This window comes from Kuraishia capsulata, genomic scaffold (assembly GCF_000576695.1).
Source record: "Kuraishia capsulata CBS 1993 genomic scaffold, Kuraishia_capsulata_scaffold_3, whole genome shotgun sequence".
In the NCBI taxonomy this organism is placed as follows: Eukaryota; Fungi; Ascomycota; class Pichiomycetes; order Pichiales; family Pichiaceae; genus Kuraishia; species Kuraishia capsulata.
Genome location: NW_019172952.1, coordinates 1173494 through 1190865, shown reverse-complemented (window position 1 = coordinate 1190865; position 17372 = coordinate 1173494). Strand labels below are relative to the sequence as shown.

The 17372-nt window shown below is 47.1% G+C and overlaps 7 protein-coding genes across 7 annotated transcripts; 6 read left to right on the top strand and 1 right to left on the bottom strand.

Moving 5' to 3' along the window:
* Positions 1-693: 693 nt before the first annotated feature.
* KUCA_T00002867001 (uncharacterized protein) lies at positions 694-1989 on the top strand (the record flags this gene model as incomplete). Its single annotated transcript, XM_022603155.1, has 1 exon — positions 694-1989. The coding sequence occupies one exon, from the start codon at positions 694-696 to the stop codon at positions 1987-1989; it is 1296 nt and encodes a 431-aa protein (XP_022458888.1).
* Positions 1990-2604: 615 nt separating this feature from the next.
* Positions 2605-3756, top strand: KUCA_T00002866001 (uncharacterized protein; the record flags this gene model as incomplete). The annotated part of the gene is made up of 1 exon (XM_022603154.1): positions 2605-3756. The coding sequence occupies one exon, from the start codon at positions 2605-2607 to the stop codon at positions 3754-3756; it is 1152 nt and encodes a 383-aa protein (XP_022458887.1).
* A 1385-nt stretch (positions 3757-5141) lies between these two features.
* On the top strand, positions 5142-6761 carry KUCA_T00002864001 (uncharacterized protein; the record flags this gene model as incomplete). Its single annotated transcript, XM_022603153.1, has 1 exon — positions 5142-6761. One exon carries the CDS (start codon positions 5142-5144, stop codon positions 6759-6761), a length of 1620 nt encoding a protein of 539 aa, XP_022458886.1.
* A 1054-nt stretch (positions 6762-7815) lies between these two features.
* On the top strand, positions 7816-8802 carry KUCA_T00002863001 (uncharacterized protein; the record flags this gene model as incomplete). The annotated part of the gene is made up of 1 exon (XM_022603151.1): positions 7816-8802. One exon carries the CDS (start codon positions 7816-7818, stop codon positions 8800-8802), a length of 987 nt encoding a protein of 328 aa, XP_022458885.1.
* A 373-nt stretch (positions 8803-9175) lies between these two features.
* KUCA_T00002862001 (uncharacterized protein) lies at positions 9176-9445 on the top strand (the record flags this gene model as incomplete). Its single annotated transcript, XM_022603150.1, has 1 exon — positions 9176-9445. The coding sequence occupies one exon, from the start codon at positions 9176-9178 to the stop codon at positions 9443-9445; it is 270 nt and encodes an 89-aa protein (XP_022458884.1).
* Positions 9446-10621: 1176 nt separating this feature from the next.
* Positions 10622-14167, top strand: KUCA_T00002861001 (uncharacterized protein; the record flags this gene model as incomplete). The annotated part of the gene is made up of 1 exon (XM_022603149.1): positions 10622-14167. The coding sequence occupies one exon, from the start codon at positions 10622-10624 to the stop codon at positions 14165-14167; it is 3546 nt and encodes a 1181-aa protein (XP_022458883.1).
* Positions 14168-14703: 536 nt separating this feature from the next.
* On the bottom strand, positions 14704-16323 carry KUCA_T00002860001 (uncharacterized protein; the record flags this gene model as incomplete). The annotated part of the gene is made up of 1 exon (XM_022603148.1): positions 14704-16323. The coding sequence occupies one exon, from the start codon at positions 16321-16323 to the stop codon at positions 14704-14706; it is 1620 nt and encodes a 539-aa protein (XP_022458882.1).
* Positions 16324-17372: the final 1049 nt, after the last annotated feature.

Here is a 17372-nt window from a genome sequence, read left to right as displayed (position 1 = left end):
AGTACCCTCTGTCGTGTGTGTTAGTAAGTGGTCGAGGACTTGTTGTTTGTTCTGAATGGAATAGGCTCCGACCGCGGAAAAAGTATGCGACTTGTTGCTTGCAGTAGATTCAACCCATTCGCAGCGATGTTGGCCTCTTGAAAAATCCTCTTATTGTAGGTTTCTGCTCCTAGCTTCAACTTCCATACTCTGTCGACAATCCCCCCTCCAATAACCGTCGGAATCCCCTTTCCAACAACAGAACAAACAGATCGTGGTAAATCAAACTCATGAGTGCTACATACTTCCCATTTTTGATGATTAGTGTCTTTGTAGATGTGGTAGGCTTCTGAAACTTGCAACCGGTAAGAAGGCCACAAGCATTTTTTTCACCAGGAGCGGTGAGGGCTCCAGCGAAACCGGTTGGTACACTGCTAGTAGTGTACAGCCGAGAACCAAACGCTTGAACTCGAGGGCTAATATGCCCTTTTTTCAATCACGTGATAATCATTACAAGGTAACGTGCAGAGGCGAATATGCAGCCGCATGACCAAACGCGCTTTCTTTGTTGACAAAAGGTGCGTGGCATGCGCGTTTTTCGTGTTATACAGAACAGGCACCTTTATGCTTGTCTTTCCATCAGCACACCAGAAGCACATCCGTCTTTATTTTCGTGTGAATTTCTAGCAGAACTTCTAGCTGGCAGATCCAGACATGAGCGGCCAGTACCAGTTTCCGCCATCATCGCCCAATCTGGGCGCGGAGGGGATCTATGTTAAGGAGGCGCTGACGGCTATTCCAGAACCCGTGATGCAGTTTGCTACCCCAAACCCGTCCTCTAGTGGAGTGAGATCATCAAGTCCCATCAGAAATGTGCTTGAGAGCCCTGTCAACACTCCGACACGCTCGTGCAAGGTCAAAATCGTTGATCCACTCGATTCTGTTCACCACCTCAGACTGCCCAGCGATGGGTCTGTTGTCTATCTTGGACGGTCGTCTAAGTCATGCAATTTCCCGCTAAGTCAACACAACAAGCGGATTTCGAGAGTTCATCTTAAGATTCGGATGTTGAAGGAACAACGAGTGGAATTGCGGTGTGTTGGATGGAATGGAGTTAATGTTTCGATCCCTCAAAAGGTTAACGTCAAGCTCCAGGAAGAGGGCCAGGACGATTATATCATCGAACCCAGCCGGATCATTGCCAAGGAAAACAGATTGACCAACTTCTACATCTTGAAGGATGAAAGTATTGTTATGCCGTTGATTGAGGGAGTATTGATGGATTTGAGTGGAGAGCTTGTTCTGCTTGAGTATGAAGATAAGGCTGATCTTACTGATGACGAGCACGACATCTTTGTTTCAAAAAGATCATCTACGCCTATTGTTGAGAAAGCAACCGAGACAATTCAGACAGGTTCAGCAGCTGAAACTACCAAAACAAGCGTTGCCTCACCCACAGTCTCTTCCATGGCACCACCCATGGCTTCACCATCAGCACCACCAACGCCTCTTAAGGCACTCAGCAGTAACGAGCTCAATCGCAGTCCAAGCACTAAGAAGAAGCCCCGGATCTCCGGTCCTACGAACAAGAGACACAAAGCTGAAGGTCTCTACGACAACATCTCGCAGCAGGAAGTCGACAAGATTCTCGCGCCAATTGCAGATATTGACCAGGTTGAGAATGTTTTGGTGAACCATCTTGCTTTCAGTAGGCTTTCGTCAACTCCATTGTCCACCATCAAGTCCATTTCGCACTCAACAGAAAACTTAAACGACGAACAATTACGTGTGCTGCTCATGAGATACGTTGAATGTGTTGGAGTCATCTACAGAATTGGCAAGGATGCCGCTGGAAAACCCCTCGACGAGGAATACTACTACATTCCCGAGAAAGACACCAACTTGGACAGAACGCAGCTGGTGGCCAATCTCAAGGGCGAGAGCGGCGGTCTCCGCAGTTGCAGAAAGACCCACAAACAGTATTTCTGGAGAAAGCCTGCAAAGAAATAGGATTTAGGATGATCAGTTGCATTTTGAGTTTTGAAAGTGATGTGAATTGACTTGGAAATCGTAGAAGTTATCAAAGCCTGTGGACAAATTCTGAAACGGAATACATCGGCAGTGACCACCACAGATAAGATCGCATAATTTTGATGCAAATCATCAGAATCAGCCACCACGAAATGTAAGAATCATTTTCTCTCGGCTACCGTTGAATGCACAATGCCTTTCCAATACCCTACAGCTCGTTAATGCACCATCTCGTACCTTTCAAGATTTTTTTAATCGTGTACTTACCAGTGTCCCAAAACGGAAAACCCCCAATCACATGGCCAAAAAGCTCAACGAATTTTTTTTTTGCAGTGGAATTTGTCAATTACACGTGACTGCCAACCAAAATTACCCTCGGAAAACACTTCAATTTGAAGCCACAATCACGTGCAAACGCGCCCACGCTCCCTCGGAATGCAGTTCCTCGTTCCCAAGCCAACACCACCACGTCGTCCTGACTCTGTGTGTCCGTTTTTTTCGCTCTCTTCCTCTTTTTTTTTCTTTTCTTTTCATCTTGAACAAGAACTTCTAGCCGTCTCGTCTGTTAGCGTCGCCGTCAATTCCTCTGATACAATGACCCAAGAAACTTTCCTCTTCACCTCCGAATCTGTCGGCGAAGGTCACCCAGACAAGATCTGTGATCAAGTCTCGGACGCCATTCTCGACGCCTGTTTGACCGTTGACCCACTTTCCAAGGTTGCCTGTGAAACTGCGACCAAGACTGGTATGGTGATGGTGTTCGGTGAGATCACCACCTCCGCCAACCTGGACTACCAGAAGATCATCAGAGACACCATCAAGCACATCGGTTATGACGAGTCCGACAAGGGATTTGACTACAAGACCTGTAACGTGATGGTTGCCATCGAGCAGCAATCTGCCGATATTGCCCAAGGTTTGCACTACGAGAAGGCTCTTGAGGAGCTCGGAGCCGGTGACCAAGGTATCATGTTTGGTTATGCTACCGACGAGACCGACGAGAAGCTGCCTTTGACCATTCTGCTTGCCCACAAGCTGAACGCTGCTCTTGCCGATGCCCGCAGATCCGGTGCTTTGCCTTGGTTGAGACCCGACACCAAGACCCAAGTCACTGTTGAGTACGCCAAGGACGGCGGTGCCGTGATCCCTCTGAGAGTCGACACTGTTGTCATCTCAGCCCAGCACGCTGACTCCATCTCGACCGATGACATCAGATCTGAGCTGCAGAAGCACATTATCGAGAAGGTTATCCCAGCCCACCTTTTGGACGACAAGACCAAGTACCACATTCAACCTTCTGGAAGATTCGTCATCGGTGGTCCTCACGGAGACGCTGGTCTTACTGGACGTAAGATCATTGTCGACACTTACGGAGGATGGGGTGCCCACGGTGGTGGAGCTTTCTCCGGAAAGGACTTCTCCAAGGTTGACAGATCTGCTGCCTACGCTGCCCGTTGGGTTGCCAAGTCGCTGGTCAACGCCAAGCTCGCCAGACGTGCCCTTGTCCAGTTCTCGTACGCTATCGGTGTTGCCGAACCATTGTCGATCTACGTTGACACTTACGGAACCTCCAAGTACTCGTCGGATGAGCTTGTCGCTATCATCAACAAGAACTTTGACCTGAGACCAGGTGTCCTTGTGAGAGAGCTCGACCTCGCCAGACCAATCTACTTGAAGACTGCATCGTACGGTCACTTCACCAACCAGGAAAACACCTGGGAACAACCAAAGAAGCTCACTTTGTAAGTGTTAGAATCAACCAGTTCTTCACTCCCACGCGGGCCACACAAGTTCATTCATGAATTACACTAATGTTACGTCGCACGCTCAACTCGTCGACTCCGAAAACCACAACCAGAAACAAAAAATCCAAAAAAATATATATCAACGGTCAGTGCCTCCAGAGATTCGAGATCTTCCTGGTGTCACGTGACAATAGAGAGACCGTTTTCTTTTCGCTCTCCTCGCCATTTTTATACTCCTGCTCTTTCTTTTGACATGTTTTATGTAACAGCTTGCATCAATGGGATCCTTCAACGGCTTTGAACACAAAAACTTACCTTTTTAGTAGATTGACAGTATGAAAGGAATGAAGGCAGAGAATCGTACCAGCAGTGAGAGGATGGCCCTATTGTAGACGATTGCCTCTTTGGTAGGCTTTTTTTCGCTAGTCCCAGATTTGCCTTCCGATTTTTTTACTTAGGACCTCTTCTCAATGCTTAATTTGCACCCTACTTATGCATGGATCCCGGATTAAAGCATCACATGACCAGAACTAGTTTGTGCTAATTGACCGTCGAATAAAGCCTATATAAACAAAATAAGCAGATTTTATTGATTGGTTCTTGAATTTTCTACGTCTATCGGCTCTGTTGAAAGCTTCTCGTCTCATCAATTTACTTTCGACCGGAGATGTCGAGGTAGAATCAATCATGCATGTTGTTCCTGCCTGCAGAGAATGGCCCTTCTACCCAAGCGCTTCGTTTTTCTCCAAAAAAAAAAGGTGGATCCCCTAGCAACTAGCACAGAGGTTATATTACCTGGCTCAATCGATTTCTATCAAGATCCACCAAAAATAACCTATGATATGCCAAAGATCTCACCCATGTCAGATCTTGGATCGGACCAATTCGCTCACGCACTAAAAAACCCCATCATCAAACTAAATTCTGGAGGCTCAAGGCCACAAGCCGTACTCGGTATAAAGTTTGTTTCGCCGAAATATCCAAAAAAGGCAAAAAACCAAAGTATCCAAAATAATTATTTCTTTGAAACGGCGTCAATACCTCCAATCATATATCGGTCCTTCAACTATTTTCATAGCCTGAAGTACCGACATCAAACATGTCAGAATATATCTCATAGCCCGCACCGGAAACCCTGCGACCCCTCGATGACGTAGCATTTGTCCAATCACAATCGCACTCCGAGCACATGTAGTGCGCCAACTGCCTTTCTCCACAAAGTTCTCCGCAATTTTATCAGCGCACGTCCGCTGACATTGAACGGCCAAAATGCTCTTTCCCCCCGCCTTTACATCTTCTTCTGGACACACTTGTATTGTCTATATTTCTTGTCCCGCTTTGCTCCAGTAACTCTGGCTTTTTCAAACAAATCAAAGCCGCCCTATCATGGAATTTGACACCGGGATGAACGGTTTTACAGACGAACTTCTTTCGAAGCTCAGCGCCCACGCAGATTCGGTTCAGCGCAGAGACGTTTGGGGAAAGTACCCCAGAACGGAGCTGAATGTTAGCCAAGGGATCACTACCAGTGTTTCAGAAGGGCTGAGTCACTGGAATCAGCCGCAACCGATGGAGTCCCGCGTTTCCAACAACTATGTTGGTTATCCTACGGGACTTTACAACAACCCTTTATCCCCAACGTCCAGTTTGGGCCAGGGGGTTGTTTCCCAGAACGGTCATGGACTGACCCAGGGACTAGGTAATGGATTAGGCCAAGACGCATTCACCCTCCCATTGGAGTTACAGGGTGGAGTGTCCAATATTAGTAGTCGGAGGCCAAGTTATGCTGCAGAGTTCCACAATCGCAACACCGAACGATTCCAAGATCCAGTTGATTTGAGCACCGGATTTGGAGCTTTGAGTATTGAGACTCCTCGTCGACTGAGTCTTTATCCGGGACGCGAATGGGGCGATTTCCGACCCGATTTCCGGCCCCACGGCCAATCGCAACCTCAGGTGGTCAAGCTGGACAACGGATTATTACTTCATGGACAATACATTGTGACGTCAGCGGAGTTACGGGAAAGGTTTCACGAGGTGAGACCTTACTTCGGTGATATCGAAATCTCACAGAGAATAGTAAAAGAACTGACGAAACTGGTGGACTTCGGGTTCACACAACCTGATTTAACTGACCTGGATCGGATTCTGATCTCAAGGGTTTTCTCGCTTGTTTCGCGACTCAAGGCTCGCAATGGAGACCTTAAGTTCCAACAGAAAAACTACACTTTGATCCTGAATAAGAACAACAAACTGGACATCATCTCAATTCCAAAGAACTCCAACTTGCAGCTATGCAAAGAGGACTTGATCATAGTTGAGGGAGACAGAGGAAAAGACCTTGCAATGGTCCTCGAGCCGACGATTCCAGTGGATGTGGCTATTCTGTTCAATTATTTGAAAAAGAAACTCCATCTGAAGTCGCTTGGCTATGCGGAAACAAATACAGGTTCCACTCCACATCCCAACCCGAATGCAAATACGCATCCGCGAAGCTCAGTCATAAATGAAGACGAGAATTTTGTGACCCTTCCCAACAAACAGATTCTCCGGTTTGTGAAGCCGTTTGAGATTCAACAGCTATGCTCAAAGTTCAATGACGAGATAGTAGCCCATAGACTGTGTCTACAATATGCGGCCAATCTAAATCTACGACTGGAAGTGAAAAACGTGGAGTTCCAGTTTGATAAGAAGAAGCTGATCATCTACTATTACTGCTCGAAACGGCTGGATTTCCGTGGACTCATCAAGGAGCTTTTCAAGGTTTATAAAACACGGATATGGCTGTGTGCAATTCTTCCCTTGGAAACCGGACCGACATTGCCAAGACCGCAGAGCTTTGAGAACAACAAGAGTCCCATTGTCAAAGACATAATCCCCGAGGAGATTGGAGCAGCTGCAGAGCTAGGGAAGATGCAGCCGATCTACTTTCATGGCAAAATTTTGTACAATCTGGTCAAGATGTTTGAGGGCGAGTTGCTGGACGGGACCCTAGAGGTGAGGTGAATTTGGAATGACATGTTAAAGCTGAAGTAGAGTGACCTTTTGGGATGATCTCGTGGTGGAGCCACTAAAGATGGACAGAACACAGAGAAATTTGGATTCATACTGGGCGATGGACACAAGTCGGGCAGAGACCCGATAGGTAAAAAACATCATCCGGGTTTTTCCGCAAAGAAAAAAGTGTCTTGGAAGATTCTGACTATTGTTCGTCTGCATTGAACTCAATGAAGGATCAATGCATGAAGAGTTTACTCCAGGTTCAGACTGAAACGAAACTTTCCGGGGTTAATTTGCGTGAAGAGAATCGTCAGACTGGCCCGTTATATTTGCAGACTCCCGATCAGACTTCGCGCGTCCAATTATTACCTCCGAGTGACTCAATCGCAGTTGTCTCCAATGCAGACTCTTTATATAGCAATTAGACTCTCACCTTATCGTTTATTGTGCCCTCAAGAAGGCGTATGTCTTCTCAAATACATGCCCATAATGTTCCACGGTAATAATCCAAAACTACGCGATAAAAAATTTAGGAAGCCATTTCAAACGCCCATAAGCCGCTTTTAGCACTAAAATTTTATTCTTCTGTCCCAATGCAGTAGATAGTCGCCGGATTACAGCCACCGTTTTGGCAATCCGAACTAAGCCTGCAGATATGCAACGCTTGATCCCCATGACTGAGGCACGGTTGTGGCGCATGAATAAGATAATACCTCGCGTGCAAGGAGAGTGATGGGGTGTCCGTTCATATCAACGAATATACATGAGATTCAGCTCAAAAATAGATCAGCCTATACCCGGATAGCCAATTGATTGATTTCGACCCATTTTCAGCCCAAAAAAGATTATTTGACGTCATTCCTCGCTTCATTCTCGGCTTATGCACTGACAACAAAATCGGGGCTGGTGTGGCGGTGCTTGAGGCGGGCGGCGGACCCTTCACTTCACCGGGAACAGCCTCGATAAGCATTACCATAAGAGGGAGCGCTTAGCCCTCAGACACGTTTGCACGTGCTTTATTCCTGGTTTAATACGTCTTCTTCTTTGTTGAACAACTGACATGAGTGCGGTACATTTGAAGAACATGGGCAAGCTGGCCGACACTGTGGTGCAGTACGCAGGGCCCACGGTTTCTAAGGTGCCTGCTAAGTATGTCCTACAATACGCATTTGATTGGTTGCTGGCGGTGGTTCTGGGCTTCACTGGAAAATACATGGAGTACAATGTGGATCCTTTCTACCGCCAATTCAACACAATGGATGAGCGGATCGGCCATCCATTCACCCAGATTGAACAGGTACCAGACGCAAAACTCTACCTCTTCGCGATAGGATTTCCTCTCGCAGCCATCATAGCTACAACTATTGGATCGAAGATCATAAGAAAAGCATTGACCTACAGACGCGGATTTACGGATTCGGATTCGCAAGAAGGTATTAGCAAAGCGCATCTTCTGCATGTGTCAGTGCTGGCCCTTACGATGGCCCTTGGTATCACTGGAGTTAGCACAGAATGCCTGAAGGTGATGATAGGAAAGCCACGTCCAGATTTTCTTGTTCGGTGCAAACCCAAACAGGGAACGCCGTTGTCGGGAACTGTCAGTGTCAATGTGTGCACTGCACCTTTGGGAAAGGCCATTTTGAGGGATGGCTTCAAGTCGTCACCCTCTGGCCATTCTAGTATTGCATTTTGCGGTCTTGGTTTCCTTTCCTTGTGGATTTTGGGCCAATCGGGACTGTTTGGGCGCAAAAGCAGCCAGTCAAGACACATTTCTGTCCACATACGATTGATTCCACTGCTGCCGGTGTTTCTTGCCACCTGGATCGCATTGACGCGCACCCAAGACTATAGACACGATTTCAAGGATATATTCCTTGGTGGCCTAATCGGGTCTGTGGTTGCACTAACTATGTACGTTTGGTTCTTCAACGATGCCAACGGATTGGAGCCTGGGATCTCGCTAATTTCCGGCATCCAAACTCCGAGGCTGGCGAATTCCAAACTATTGGATTCAATTCCTACGAAAACAGGCTATGACATTGTCTAAGAGGTGTGAAAACTACTTTATTCAAATATATTCTTGATTTTCAATGTTTCAGTAGTCCAGTACTCAATAAATGCGGCGTAAAATTGGTTATACCACATAAAACTGTCCACGAACTTTTGCCGTCCGAGCCTTTTCCAGCCTTACAAGTCTCAAACGACTTGTCACATCCACAGGAAAGTCAACAAAAGTCAAGAAAAGGTGAGTCAAGTTTGGTTCAGAAAGACAACAATATCGTGTGATTCTGTGGTGATGCGAGTGAGTTACCTGGTTTGGTCATAATTACCAGTCAACTTACCCAGTAGCGCGAACGTGTTTACCCCCTGGCCTTTTTCTGAGTGTCTTCCTCGTCTTAATACTAATAAGCATTGCAGTAATGTCAGACACGGAAACGAAGCCAGACCCAGACACCCATCTGAACATCAAGGTTTCGGATGGAAACTCGGAGATCTTCTTCAAGATCAAGAAGACCACGCCGCTCAAAAGACTGATGGATGCTTTCTGCAAGAGACAGGGAAAACCCCCAGGATCGCTGAGATTCCTATATGATGGTGTTCGTGTTGAAGACACCAACACTCCTGAAGACCTCGACATGGAGGAGGGAGATTCGATTGAGGCGCACCGTGAGCAGACCGGAGGATGTTGAGCGCGGCCTGGTTAAACGGATTTCGCAGGTACGATATGTAATGGTCGGTTCTGATACGATTGATCTAGAGACACTGTAGAGAGTAATGACTTGGGCTGAGTGGAGGTTACGTTCGCTATTGGGAGGCAAACGTGAATAAATCGGGAACAACCGGACAGAATAACGATATTACTGCTGGTTCGAGCTCGTGGAAAATAAACAACCAAAAAGAGCTCTGCAAAACAATGTTGATCATTACCGGTCAGGATCGATGGCTGATCGCTATTGATCATTACTGTTATATGCGTCAAACGCGTTACTACTCTTCCCCAGCAGGGATTTGGTTAGCCCGAATATACAAACCTCACACAGCTCTATAAATCCCAAGCACTGGAAGAGCGACCAGTTGATTCCAATCAGAAGTATATCCTTTGACCTTTCCCCACCTTAAGTAGTCCATTTTTTTTGCATTTCACTCGTCTATACGTCTTGAAAATTTGGCGCCGCACCATGCTCTTTGGGCGGTTAGCACGCTACCGCTGCCGCGGTAGACTTATGAACCAGAAAGATCGACCTCTAACTCATGTTAAACGGCATCAAAAGAACCGCTTATGAAATTTGCAGATCCTCTATAATCTGTGCTTCCATCCGCAAGCATTGGTATCCGAGCCCTGTTCATTCTCCATTTTCCCCATTTCCCCCTTTTGGCACGCGCGTCTTTTACACGCCCAAACGCGTTCACGCTCAGCCGCCCAAAAGAGCCCCTTCAGGATCGCAGGAACAATGGCACGCACCCGGTTTTCTGGCTTACGCACCCATAGGCAAATCTTGCGTGGTCGGCCTGGCGAAATTAAACCGCATTTTCTCTCGACCCTTTAAATTTATTCTCTTCTTTTCCCGAGCATTCGAAAGAAAAACGAAGGTGAAGAACTGACGCAGTTCTGCCATACACATCACTTCTAGAGGCAGTATACAGACCTACATCAATTTCTTGAGCTGAACTATAAAACCGCTGAAGTTTGTGTGATCGTCGTGAGCTAGCCTGCGGCAATCAGTTTCAATCCAAGTGAATTGGGAGGTCAAGGATATTTCAAGCAATATACCGTATACAATCTAGCGCGAAATCGTTTGGCATACTCTTGCATTCGTTAACCCATTCCATTCACTCTATTCGTTCACAGTCGGTTTGCTTACAAGATGCCAGTCAACGCGTATCCATCGCGCAACCCCTCCATCTCCTCGTCGTTCGTCTCGTCGTCAACGGGAATCCACAACCACGGATCCAGCTACTCAAGCGCACACCCACCACGGATCGGGCCCTGGAGGCTCGGCAAGACTTTGGGCCGAGGAGCAACAGGCAGGGTCCTCTTAGCCTCGAATGTCACCACGGGAAAGAAGGCAGCCGTCAAGGTGGTGTCCAAGTCGATTCTAAACACTGAGAATGATGACCCAAACGAGAAAGGCCGTGACTCAGCTGGTCTGTCGTACGGAATCGAACGCGAAATCATCATTATGAAATTGCTAAACCACAAGAACGTGCTGAGACTGTACGACGTGTGGGAAACTCAAAAAGCGCTATATCTAGTGCTGGAATATGTCGAAGGCGGAGAACTGTTTGATTTGCTGGTTGACAGAGGCCCTTTGCCTGAAGAGCTCGCTGTGACCTTCTTCAAGCAGATCGTCTTGGGTGCATCCTACTGCCATGCGCTCGGCATCTGCCATCGGGATTTGAAGCCTGAGAACCTGCTTCTGGACCGGGAGTTCAACATCAAGATTGCTGATTTTGGCATGGCTGCGTTGGAGAGTAACGAACGTCTGCTGGAGACGTCGTGCGGCTCACCTCATTACGCGGCTCCCGAAATTGTTTCTGGACTGAGCTATCACGGTTCTGCATCTGATGTGTGGTCATGTGGTGTTATTTTGTTTGCCCTTTTAATGGGGAGATTGCCATTTGATGACGATAATATCCGCAACCTGTTGCTAAAGGTTCAGAGCGGAGACTTTGAAATGCCACCAGAACTTTCGCCTGAGGCTCGTGATTTGATTTCCAAAATGCTTACTGTCGATCCCTCGAAGCGTATTCAGACCCACGACATTCTGACCGAGCCATTGATACTCAAGTATCCTCTGAGTGACGATGATCTCAAGACCTTCAACGAGCTGCCGTCATCGGCCTCGACAGCCAGACCGGTCAAATCCCGGGCCGATATCGACCCGCAGATTCTGGAGAATTTGTCTATTCTGTGGCACGGTCGTTCTACCAAAGACCTCGAAGACGCTCTGTTGAGTGAAACCCCCAATTCCGAGAAGACCTTCTACACGCTGTTGCTCCGCTACACTCATGACCAGCAGTCCGATAAACAGCATAAGCAGACCGTGACAAGGCCGTCTTCCTTGCGCAATTCCTCGTCAATGGCGAATTCCCTGAATAGCACTTTGGCCCCAAAAAGAGCACCAGGAATGACTGGCAGTGTGAGTGTCAGCTCTGCACATCGCCGTGGAGTCTCGTTCCAAAGCTTGCGCAATCCAGCCTTGCCCAAATCGTCCAAGTCTCTGTCCTCTTATATTCAGGAGCCAGCTGCCGAACCAGTGCCGCCTATTCCCAACCATTTGTTGGAAAATGCCATTCGCCAGCGGGCCTCCAAGGGAGATCTGCAGAACGAGTATGCCGTCACAGACAGAAAGAGCAAGCGGTTGTCCATGATGAGCATCTCCTCCAATAAACGCAGTTCCCAGACGTTTGGGTCTTCTGGAAGACGGTCCATTGGACTCAAGCGTAACTCCATTACATCCAGACTTATCTCGACCTATGCCCGACTTGCTTCCGACTCCGAATGGACTTACATCGATCGTGCTGCCAAGCGCACTTCAGCTGACTTTGCCACGCTTTGCGACCGAATTTTCAGTGGGGAAGAGTTGGAAGCCGAGGCCAAGAAGGCCAGAAGGGTCTCCAAAGTTTCACCCAGGAAAAAACGCAATTCTGTGCGTCGCAGCTCGCTATTGGGAGCCAAAAAGCGTCAGTCGGTGATCATCAAGAAGGACTCAATTCAGGAAGGTTTTGAAAAGTCCAATGCCAAATCCCAAGGATCGCCTTCAAAGGTCAAAAGACTCTCAGCTTTCATCCCAGAATCCAATAGGGCCGCTTCCGGGCCGATGGAACGTGTTTCGCAAATTTTGGACTTGAACGAGCTCAGCAAGACTAAGAGAAGAACAGCATCCCACCAGACTGGCCGGAGGATCTCCCTTGGAGCCCCACCAAAGCCGCTTTCCCGTCTTGATCCAAGGATGAATACCTACCAGGAATATACTCGTCGGAAATCGCAGGATGCTGGTGCTTTGTTGAACGGTGGTTCAGATGACCAAAGCGTGCTGGGGTTCGAGCCTGTTGAAGAAGACGATGTTTCCATTGCTCCAGACACGTTTGGCCTTCCAGATGTTACCGAGACTGAGCAGGTTGACAAGTTGACCGAGGACTACATGAAGGAGATCCGTAAATCGCGTCTTTTGAACTCCAAATGGAACCTGCACCAGCAAGTTGCGGATGAGAGTAAAGCCCAGAGCAAGGTGGTCAGCAGCGAAGGCGAAAGATTACCAACCAGACTATCTGAAGTGAATATTCCACAGGTCACTCGCAAATCACGGACGTTTGCGGATGGTCAAAAACGTTTAAGCGTTCTTTCCATTTATTCTACCAAGGTCTCTTCTAACAACCTGAGTGGAGTTCTTCGCGGCTCCGAAACACCTTCTGCATTGCGTACCAGTTATGCTGATAGACTTACCAATAAGCCGAAGACTTTCAGCACTATTCTGGCTCAAGATACTGTCGACATGGAGCTGCAGTTGCTTCCAGATGACGATGATGATGGGCTTCGGTTTACATCCTCCAAAAAAGATCGGTCCAAGGTACGCAGATCTATGTTATTGAACGATTCTACTGGCCTCAAGAACAAAGAGTCTAAGGATACTTTGATCTCACAAGGCTCAGACCGCAATCTGTACAAGACGTTCAAGCTACCGGAGATTCCACAATCGCCTGTCAAGAACCGCTCATCCTTTGAGGTTTTCCAGGAAACCGCCGAGGAGCAGGAGTATGAAACTGCCGAAAATGCCTCTGGAAAGTTTTCCAGGAAAAGTTCGGTGAAGGCGGGTGGAAGTGTTAAGAAGGATACCCCCAAGCTGAACATGGAAGCAGCCAGAACTGAAAAAGCTGCTCCATTGCCAGAAATACCTGTTGAAAAACGCAAGCCTCTTGGTGAAATTGACGTGAAGAAAAACGAACGTAAGTCGTCTTTTTTCCGCAAGATATCGTTTGGCCGTAAGAGCTCCTCGGGAACAGTAATCGAGAAGGCTGCTGTTGTGGACGAGTCCCACCAGCCTCGTCGCAAGGTATCATTTTTTGAAACTCTTTTCGGCTCATCGCAAACTTCTGAGCTTCCACTTCGTGAAATTATCACTGTTTTGAGTGAAGTGGACATCTTTGAGGCTCTGCATTCGTTGTTCCTAGGTTGGAAGAAGCACGGGGTCACCGAGCTGGAGGCCATAAAGGAACGCCGTGTTCTCATTGGGCGGATCTCGAAGAAGAACACCATGAATTTGAAGGCTTGCAAGTTCCAGATTGATGTGACCGGAAAGGAGGCAGGGTCCAAATTGGTGTTTACTGGCTTGAAGGGCTCGAGACGGACGTTTAACCAATTGGTAGATGAAATCGAAAAGATTTTGAGTCGTGAGCAGGTGCTGGCCTAGGCTCAAAGCGGTGGTCAAGAACAAGTGAAAAAGAAGAACAGAATGGAAGTGAAGTAAGTTGAAGTCAAATGAAGTGAACTGAAGATGGTGAAGTTACGCATGTCAAGCTTGAAGCCTGACGCCAATTCTCACCACCTCAGTTCTCCATTTTTGTAAATTTAATATATCTAAAACTCAAAAACATGATTAAAGATCAAGCTCCAACAATAGTCTAATTACGAAAGACATGGTCTCAAGATTGGTTTAAACCTGCATCTGCATATGCATCCCCTACATCTACCCCTGCACTTTTATCATTCAAGGCAGCAAAGCCGCATGCAATTAGACGAGACGCCACCACGGCGTCAAACGAAAAGTGTAAAAAGTTATAAAAGGGTTGAGACAAAAATGAAAATTTCAATGAGAACGCTTTGGGCGATCGAGGAGTTGATGCGTTCAATAGCGCGGCGGTGTTAACGCCATATTGGCATAAAAAGGAATTCACATGCACCTTATGCAGCTTACCAACTCCAAATCCAAACTTCCTTGAATTTCCTTCATAGAATCTTGTCCCAGAATTTGTCGAATTTGTTCTGACTAGACTCGTCAAAGACTTCGGCATCCACCTTCAGAGAGTCTGAATCGATGTCGATATCGCTCAAAGGAATCAACCATGGTGAACGGAAGTAGATGGTGAGTTGAGAACCCAACCACAGAACAACGAACAACAAAATAGAAATATAAGCAGTAAAGAAGTCAGACACGTTAAAGTCGAAAAAAACGCTGAAGCCCTGGACAAACGTGATGACAAGAATAAAGAAGGCAGCGTAGTACGCAAACCAAGGCATGAACCTTGCCTTGTATGGCAGCGAATCGCGCGAGATACCTCTGTCGCGCAAAACGTTCATGAAGCGAATATGTGCAAATGAGATGAATCCCCAGGCAATTAAACCAGCGACAGCGGTGATGTTCACGAGCCAATCGAAGACCGTCGCTCCTGTGTTGGAAACATTGAGGAAGGCTAGAAGTCCGATTAGGGCAGTCCAGATGACACCAATGTAAGGAATTCCCCATGGAGTCGTCCACAAAAAGCATCTTGGTGCAACACCCGAGTGGGCCATTGAGTACAAAATCCGCGAACCAATATAGACGTTGGAGTTACCAGCAGAAATGATTGTAGACAGGATGATGGCGTTGAAGATGTGGGGCAGCACCTTGGTTCCGCTGTTCTCAATGGCAATGAGGAAAGGCGACGATGAAATGTAAGAGTCCGAAGAAGTGAGCTTGGGGTCGTTGTAAGGTACCAAAAGTCCGATGAAAAACAGCGTTCCAATGTAAAAGATCAGGATACGGAAGATCACCTTATTGATGGCATTGGGAACGGCCTTGCGAGGGTTGGCGGTCTCACCGGCCGACACACCTGTCAACTCGACACCTTGATAAGTAAAGGCAGCATTAATCAGAGATGAAAGCCACCCGAGGAATCTCGAAGTACTCTTGTTGGACACCAAAATCCCAGGTCCCCATGGACCAGGGTTACGCCAGTATCTGAAACCAACAGGTCCAGTTTTACCAGCACCACATACCATACAAAGAGCATATATGAGAAACCCGACAATGGCCACCACCTTGATTGCTGCGATCCAAAATTCCACTTCTCCGTAGTATTCGACAGGGACGAAATTGGCCAACGTTAAAATGACAAAGAAGATCAAAATCCAGGCCCACAGAGGAACGGCGTCTGTCCAATATTCGATTACCTGACCAACCACTGAAAGTTCGATAGCAAACGTGATTGCCCAAGAGAACCAATAACACCAGTTTGAGGAGAATCCAACAGCCTTGGAAATATAACGAGTGTTGAACACACAGAACGAGCCTGATACAGGTGTGTGAGTGGCCATCTCTCCTAGCGACTGGGTCACCGAGTACGCCAGCGTTCCCATAAAGAGATACGCAATAAGCGTGTTAACAGGACCAGCATCCTGAAGTGGTGAAGCTGTTCCTATGAATAGACCGGTGCCAATGGTTCCTCCCAGCGCAATCATAGATATGTGTCTGGACTTGAGGTTACGCTTGACCTCTGTCTCGTGGACTTCTCCAGTTTCCACCACATGTGAGTCATCCAGATCTTTCTCTACGTCACTAGACGGGTTTCTTTTTCCCAGTAGAGACATATCGGCTTTAGACGAGGTTTGATGATCAGGTTGAAGTAGTAGTTCTTGATCAGAGCGATCTCTCTCTATATTATAGCCAAAAGTTTTCAGCTGAATGCTTTCAAACATTAGAAAAGAAAAAGGAGAAAGTTGAGATCCAGAATAATTTTGCCTCTGCAGCAAGGCATTTCTGATAATAGGGCGCTCTGAAATTCTTGACTGCAGACGTTTAAGCGGGATGCCATGCCACTTAGGGCTGTCTTTAATCGCCGAATTTGGCCCCACACAGATGAGAGCCTTGGTGAATGGGACTACAAAACATGGTTAGGTTGAGAGATGGATATAAGGAGCTATTCTCTACATGATCTACGGGTTCATGAATATTTTAACATAAATCAACAGCCACATATAGTGCTCATGAGACTATATTGAGGTTATGAGGTCTATCAAAAATTTGAAAAAAGCAATGCACTACGTGCGCATCCGATTTTCAAAAGTTTTTGGGCGGTTGTTTGATGCCTGTCAAGCGCTGAACGGCGTTGTGGAACGAGATTCAACCCTCAAGGGAATAGGGGGTGGATATTGATCGTTGACAAGCTCTCAAAAATTTTCAAAACTGTGCTCGAAACTAAGGTCGAACTTGGCTAATATGATTCAAGTTCCTCTCGAAAACCGGTTGTTTACACGGGGACCGAGTCCATGCGGTGTCTAATGCCTTAGGATGACCAACAGCATAATGCCTCGAGGCCAAAAAAGTCTTCGCCTTTGCGCTTCGAGGCTTGGCTTGTTCTTGATTTGTTCCTTCTTTGAGTAATTTTTCGCCGTAGATTTTCTACCGCGCTAGAAACCACATCGTATTGCCGTTAACGGAATTCTTGTAAAAGAAGCATTATAGGTTTGGAGTTTGGAATGGTGCCGCACAGTAATAGCCGAACGGGAAATTTCGGACCTGCAGTGTACTGATAGTGCGTCATATGTCTCTGTTTCTTTGTTCCGGAAGTAAGGTGTTGGCTCGGGGAGTCACGCGTGATCTCTACGGTTGAGTCTTTGTAGACACCAAGGGCATGTAC